The sequence below is a fragment of the Pundamilia nyererei genome, unplaced genomic scaffold, assembly GCF_000239375.1.
Source record: "Pundamilia nyererei isolate P.nyererei 1_Seehausen unplaced genomic scaffold, PunNye1.0 scaffold00208, whole genome shotgun sequence".
Taxonomy (NCBI): Eukaryota; Metazoa; Chordata; class Actinopteri; order Cichliformes; family Cichlidae; genus Pundamilia; species Pundamilia nyererei.
In genome coordinates this window covers 457,910-465,607 of record NW_005187609.1, presented here as the reverse complement: position 1 = coordinate 465,607, position 7,698 = coordinate 457,910, and the positions used below count along the sequence as shown (strand labels likewise).

At 38.5% G+C, this 7,698-nt stretch overlaps 1 protein-coding gene across 1 annotated transcript in view; it reads left to right on the top strand.

Annotated features, from left to right (window-relative positions):
* The window catches only part of lrp5 (low density lipoprotein receptor-related protein 5), a 47,551-nt gene that overhangs the window by 11,128 nt on the left and 28,725 nt on the right, over positions 1-7,698 (top strand). Inside the window, exons 2-5 of the mRNA XM_005747903.1 lie at positions 2,851-3,051; positions 3,215-3,431; positions 6,139-6,207; positions 6,377-6,505. Coding sequence (XP_005747960.1) covers positions 2,851-3,051; positions 3,215-3,431; positions 6,139-6,207; positions 6,377-6,505 — 616 coding nt within the window. The remainder of the gene's footprint in view (positions 1-2,850; positions 3,052-3,214; positions 3,432-6,138; positions 6,208-6,376; positions 6,506-7,698) is intronic.

Below are 7,698 nucleotides of genomic sequence, written 5' to 3'. Positions count from 1 at the left end.
ATAACTGGGTTGTATTAATTTAGAGGGGGGTCCATTGTTCTGAATAAATTTCACAATTAACTAATCAACCAGAAGGGTCAATTAAAGTTTCTTTTATTGTCACTGGAATATTTTTATTCATCAGTATAGCCAGTCCTCTGGCTGTAGAATGAAATGAAGATGACATAACATGGCCAACCTACTTTGTTCTATTGCAGTAAGATGGGTTTCTTGCATAAAGGCAACATTAATTTACATTTTTCTTAGCTGGTTTAAAACTTTCTTTCTTTTAACTGGTCCATTCAGCCCGTTTACATTAATACTAACAAAGTTTATATTCTTATTCATCAAAAACAAAAATGAAACTCCTCAGAGTATAATAAGCTCTCTGAGAGTCCCCCATAAATGTAAAAAAAACATCTCCTTTAGCAAAAAAGCAACAGTAGGAAAAAACAGCACTGACTCATAGGATTATAAGAATGGCACTCTCATTCTTACGGCTCAGCCCTGTGTGTTTTGAGGAGAGAATAAACACTGTTATAAAAATTACTTCAGTTGTTATTTCAGCATGTATAGATAATTTTCCAGCACATTTCTTTCACTGAGGTTACCAAATTGGACGTTGGTCTTTAGGTTATTGTTTTGGTTTTCTTTGTACAAAATAAATAAGTGATAGAGAAAACACAGTTCAATGAAACTGTAGGAGTAACCTGTGTTAAACTTTGTGTTGCTTAACATTCATTTCATTCATTTCCAGGTTTTATTCCACCAACTAAAAAACTGCCAGTGTGTTGAAAGTCACTTAAATGTATCAGCTCTCTGATTCCCAGAGTTATCCCTGTCCTCGTCCATCTGGGGGGCCTCGCTCTGCTTAGTTGTTTTCATACATGAAATCCTACCTCTGTTAGGAGAATCGCTTCTGGACATTATCCACAGTTGTAATTTCTGACATGTAGCAAACAGCACCACTTCAGACTTGTTTTCAGTACTGGAAGCACACTGTTTATGTCAAGGGTGTAGCCTGAGTGTGGATGAGCATGGACACGTGATGCCCACTCACTTGATGTGAATTGCTGTAATTTCCTGTCATTTTGTTTAATGTATCTGTTTCATTACTGTTACAGTAAAGCTACCTATTTCCTCTCTAGCAACATAACGACGTTGTGTTTGAACTGAATATTTTAAAGAATTATTGGTTTGATTAATCAGTAGTGTGTTTCAGCATGAATGATAGGCAGTGTACACCGTGGACAGGTCGCCAGCCTGTCACAGAGACAGACAACCATTTACACTCACATTCACACTTATGGGGAATTTAGAATCATCAGTTAACCTGACCTTACTAACTGCATGTCTTTGGGCTGTGGGAGGAAGAACCCCTGCAAACATGGGGAGAAACATGCAAACTCCACACAGAATGGCCCTGAACTCGAACCCGAACTCGAATCTAACGCAGACCTTCTTGCTGTGAGGCAACAGTGCTATCCACCGCACCACCGTGCTTGCTTTTACCTATGTAATTTGATTTCAATAACAGCAGTAGAGACTACGTTCAGTACTCACTTTGGGGCGCCACAACAGGTAGAGCAATATGTTTGACTTGGCAGATTTTTACATCAGATACCCTTCCTGGTGCAATCCCTGCTCGTCCTGGAACTGAGAGCTTTAGCTTGCTAAGTGAACGTTTAAACCATTGCCTTATGGAGACACTATGTTTAATAAAAGCAGTACCATGTGTCTTTTAGGACTTGGGTATTGTTTCTGGGCAGCGTTCGTACTAACAGAGGCAGACTGGCTTCGTTCTGTGGGATTATAGGAGGCACGGTTGTGCCAAACCACAGCGTAGTAGCTCTGCCACCCTGCCTGGCCAAAACCACAGGATTCCCCAGAGGCTCTGTGGCAGCTGCTGTGATCACTACTGGCTTCAACAGTGGGAGGACAACATCTCTTGAGTTACTGAACCACGCTAACAAAGACATGGGTTTATGGAATCTGGACCCTGACATTTGCATACTTACCGCATGGTTGGGACAGAGTGGGAATGCTTTCTTGTACAAACATTTTTCTTATATTGCCCTGGTTTGTTTTATGTTCTATTGTGAACTTGACTGTGTGTGGGTCTAGAATCAGCACTGTGCTCAGTGTCAGTATTTATCTGAGAATAGGTTTGTTTTTTAGGTATATTTAATTCTGAGCTCAGAAAAGGATTGTAGTTCACTGGGCATGTGAAAGACACCACTGTGTGTGTGCCGTGCAGAGAGGAGGAGAGAACAGTTAGCCAGTTTACACATATAAAAGCAGACTGATTAGAGAGTCAGTAGAACTGTAGGTACAGAGAAAAGGCTTCCGCTGGTGTAACACGTGCTGGAACTGCAAAATAACCCCCAGGTGTGCGTCTCTGCATTAGAGAAGGTGGAGAGTGGTACCGTAATAATTGCATAATGCATTAATTTCCCCCTCTGCTGATCTTATAGGAGACACGAAAGGTTAGAGTATGGAGACTCCAAAATGCATTTTTCCCCCAGTGCAGTAACTCCCTGAAATGAGTGTTTGTCAGTCTTTTGGATATGTTTCCCACATATTTCCAGTCTGTACTTGGTAAAAAGACAAAAATGAGAATATTCAGAAGAAATAAAGCAGCATTTTGTTTGAAAAAGTTTATTCATTTTTTGAGAGAATTGCCGTGATATCAATTGAAAGCTTTAGTCAGATTGCTAGAGGCAGATCCAATAGCTGTTTTGTTTTTTTAGCAAACCAGTGAAATTTAATGACTGTTCGAATATAAGCATCTTTGCGTCTCTGTATGAAATAATATTGTGAGAAATCTGAGTGATGTATGAAATGTTACATAAAGGATCTTTTCCATTCCAGGGTCACCGCTCCTTCTTTTTGCCAATCGGCGGGACGTGCGATTGGTAGATGCAGATGGTGTCCGAGGGGAGTCCGCCATCATCGTGAGTGACCTGGAAGATGCAGCAGCTGTGGACTTCTTGTATTCTGAACGCCTGATATTTTGGACGGATGTCAGTGAAGAAGCCATCAAACAGACTCACTGGAATCAGTCTTCTAACTGTAAGACTAGACACTGTTTACTTTTAATTTTTCTACTTGGTGAGGACTTTCTCGTAAAAAGCTAAAATAACTATTGCTGCATGTGTTAATGATTTATTGAAATATACACCCTTTTTCATGTAACAGTTTCAACTGAGTTTGTTGGGTTTTTTTTTACCTACAGCCCTTAAAGAGGCACTGGGAACAGGCCAGACTGTGGTAGTATCAGGGTTAGACAGTCCTGATGGGCTGGCCTGTGACTGGTTGGGTAAAAAGCTCTACTGGACGGACTCAGAGACCAATCGCATTGAAGTGGCCAACCTAGATGGAACTTCAAGAAAGGTGTTGTTCTGGATGGACTTGGACCAGCCCAGGGCTATCGCTCTCAACCCTGGCCAGCGGTAACAAAATACACACAGAAATGTGCAAAGATGTGTCTGACACCATTCATTTTTTGTTATTGAATGGATCAGATATTGGGTGGGGTGTAGGCTATGTAAAATATCCTCACAATCAAACCACAGACCAGATTCTACATCAAATTAATAATTGGGTGTAAAACTGATATGGATATCAAAAATCTTTTTTTTTTTACATTTTATAACCTAGTTTCTAGTTTCTTGGCTCTACTGATTCTGCTGATTTGATCTCTTATAGCTCATGTTGTCCTCAATGAAACTGGAAAGCTCACTAATTATTATAAATGCCAGTAGAAACACTTCAAAATGTAACTACTGTTGTTGTTACAGGAAAAAAAAAGCTGTACTATTTTTTATGATTATATTGACCTTACAATCAGTGATGATGGAAAATGAGTCTGGCTGGCTGAATGAGTGACAGGGCAAGCTGAACACAGAGATAAACATGTTTACGGCACTAAGAAATAGCAATTCATCTAAAAAAACAAACCCTAAAAACACTGATACAGTGACACAGTTTTTATAATTTTATATCTATATGCTACCACAAATATTCCGAGAGGATGAGGATCATTCTTTAACACACTGGGTTACTGAACAATTGAGCTAAGGGCAACTGAAAATGTTGCTGGAAATGCTGCACATACCCAGATTAAAAAAAAAAAAAGACAGGTAGGCAAAGCTTTCTTATCCAAAGAGTAAAGAGTAAAATTGTCAGAAGCCAGTGGGGTCCCAAATGTACACAGAAGGTGTTCTTCGCCTTTGTTCTTTGGCTGTAATGTAAGAAGTCACAGGGTTTCCAACCCAGACAGGTTGTGTCCCATTTAGGAGCTTTATGGTTTGCACTTTACTTTCACTGTTTTAATAGGGTTAAGACCGAAAACCCTTGTACATTAGACATTGAGTTTCAATGGAAATACCTGTATAAATAAAGGTTAAAAAAAACCCCTGCTAAACGGCGCCTTGTACATACAATTAGGTCCTTAAGTGTATGGATAGTGACACTGCTGTTTTGTTTGTTTGTTTTTTGCTTTTGCCTTTAATTCAAGGGGTTAAGAACATTTTTTATGAACTACAGCCATTTTTATACAAAGTTCCCTTTTCAGAGGCTTGTTTTTTATTTATTTTTATTTTTTTTATTATGACTAAAAAAATGAAAAGCTGCCGTGGTCAGTTTTGTTTGCACCCGAGAACATCAGACGACACATATTATGTTGCAGGTAAATTCAGCCTGACTAGAACAGTGGAGCTGGAAATCACATTTCTTGTTATTGCATTAAAGGCATTTGACCTTTTTATGTTTAAATGTGTTTTTCCCTTAAATACACATTTCACAGTAAGAAAAGTTTTTCACCACAGGCTAAAAAACATGTCAATGACAGAAAAAGTTAGATCGTCAGTGTGCACAGATAACATTTTTATAGAGCACAAGAACCATGCGGTGTTTCTGTGTTGGAGTTTCAGGCCAATGTTTTTCATTATAACGAAAATAATCATTGGTGGTGTGAGAAAAGATGAAACTCAAGCAGGTCGATTAAATTCTTACGAAGCATCTGCATTCACATTACAGTGCCAGTGAAATGTTACTACAGGTGGGGTCATTGAATCTGTAGTATATATACAGTATATATATGGAATCATATTTAAAAAAACATGAAAGACAACATTGAGATGCAAAGACAATATTGTATATATACACATTATTCCCAGATTTCTCATTTCAATTCTTTAGCTACAGTTGCAGGAGTTTAAGAATAGTTTTTGCACAAATGGACTGGCTTTTATAATGCTTTCCTAGTCATACTGACCACTCAGACTTCTTCAGACTGCAAACCACATTTAACCATCGATTCATACGTGCCTTTTAGTTATTATTACACTTTATCTACCTCGCACTCAAGGCCATTTTAGAATAACCACATGACCTAAGATGCATTCCTTTGGAGGGAACCCCACATTGTCTCAGGCAGAACATGCAAACTGCAGATTCAAACCCAGGACCTTGTTGCTGTCAAGCAGCAGTACCAGCCGCTGCGCCACCATACCACCACTGTGAGTAGCATATAGATATTAAGTCAGTATAATAAGAACAATTACTAAAACTGATGAAAAGTACAAATTTAACTTTAGTTACTTAACTTTAGTTATCCAGTATTACTATCCAGTATTAGTATTAGTATCTGTGAAAGGGAAACTATACAAAACTTGCACCTTTCCTGAAATTTTTCTTTATGTAACTTAAAATGTAAAACTTTGTTCCATCAGTGGTGGTTTAGATTAAGCAAAATAACTCCAAACCCTGACACTAAAAACATATTTCAAAGATGGGATAAGGTCCTGATGGAGCTCAGGATTTTCCTGTTACCAACAGAAAGTTTATCATTTAAACCAAAAAGTTATATTTGATATCATCCATCAACAAAAACACTTTTCCACAGCCTTCTGGATGACCTGTGTACTACAGGAGACTGGGGAATAGATGCTAATAACCTCTAGCACAGTACTCATTAACTCGTATTACACAGATAAAACATCACATGTTGAGAAGTTGTATAAACGTAAAAAACAACAACAAAAAACTAGCTAATTAACTAAATAAATAAATTTAAAACCCCCCAAACAAGAACAAAACCCTTTTGGTTTTAATGTTATGTGTATGAGTGATATATTTCTTTGCTCTTCCCCTCAGCTACATGTACTGGACAGACTGGGGGGAGGAACCCAGGATCGAGCGTGCTGGCATGGATGGCAGCAACAGGTACGGTAACTACATAAGACTGCACTCAGATCTTCTGTGTTTACAGTAGTATACTAGTTGTAGTTTTACTTTTGTAGTGTGGACTTTTTGTTTAGATGTGTTACAAAAAAGTCACATTAAAATGTTTTTTTTTAAAATCTCAATTCTAAGCATCTCTGTCTTGTATCAGGAGAGTAATAGTGAATGAGGACATTTACTGGCCCAACGGTCTCACCATAGACCTGGTGGAACAGAAGTTGTACTGGGCTGATGCCAAACTCAGCTTCATTCATAGAGCCAATCTGGATGGATCAGCACGGTATGCAGCTTTATGTACATCTGCGTGTGTGTGTGCGTGCGTGTAAAAGACTGTCTTAGAATGAATTCAAACCAAGAGTGTAATGATGTATGCTTTTCCTCCTTCCTTTTCATTCAGTTCAGTGTATGGGGATCCATATACTGTAATCCAAAACCAAAAACATTACCGCATACCCTGACTGTTGTTCTGGTCCACTGGTAAAAACTACACTGCAAAGACAATAAGCCAGTATAACCAAATCCCCTTTTGTTGCCTCTTACTGAGTACAACTTTAGAGTGGAATAGAAGCTAGCCCCTCTGCAGGAGACTGGTTTCAAACCAAGCTTGTGCTGTGAGAGGAGCCCAGTTATATCAAGCCAATATCTCTCAACCCCATGCCCTAACCCTGCAGGAATTCAGAGAAAATAGCACTTTGTTGGCAGTAGGAAGGAAAAACTCCCTTTTCACAGGTCGCAGCAGACGGCTGCTCCTCCCTGGGCCTCGTTCTGCAACCTGTTGGGCGAGGAGAGGCAGACAGGACAGATGCACTACACGCATTAGGGGTTAAATTACAATGTACATGGTAGAAGATAGAAGGACGTTTGAAATACTTTAAGTACGCTAATGGTATGTAATATATTGTCATAAACTGAATTTTTAATGTTTCTTTCCAGCTGTCTTATCTACATAAAATGCATAAAGAGGTGCAGGAAACAAAGAAAGTACTGCAACTTTTAATGACAGCAGTGTGCTGCAGCATGATGACTCTCACTTAGAGCAGACATGAAAGCGATTTCAAATAAATTAGATGAACATCACCAATATTTTTTTTTTCAGTGTATCTTGCCAAAATTAGAAGATCAATGTTTGAGGATGTCTTAAACATATACATTCCCTGTCTGTCTTATCACTGGTATTTATTGATTCTTTGTACCAAGGTATCAGTATTGAATTGGAAATAGAAAACCCTAGCTCAGTGTAGCACTGATTTGAAGCACTATTGACATTTTATGTGAGAACAATATTTGTCACCGTACAAGAGAGATGAGATTTACTGATGTCTTACTTCATATAGTTCTTTCAGTTGTCAACAGTCACCTATTATGACAGTATCTCTTTAATTAAGGCAGAAATAAAACGTGCTTTTCAAAATTCTTAATCAGGATCAAGAATAAAAACATCAACGATCAGCAAATAACGCTTTGAGTTTTCAC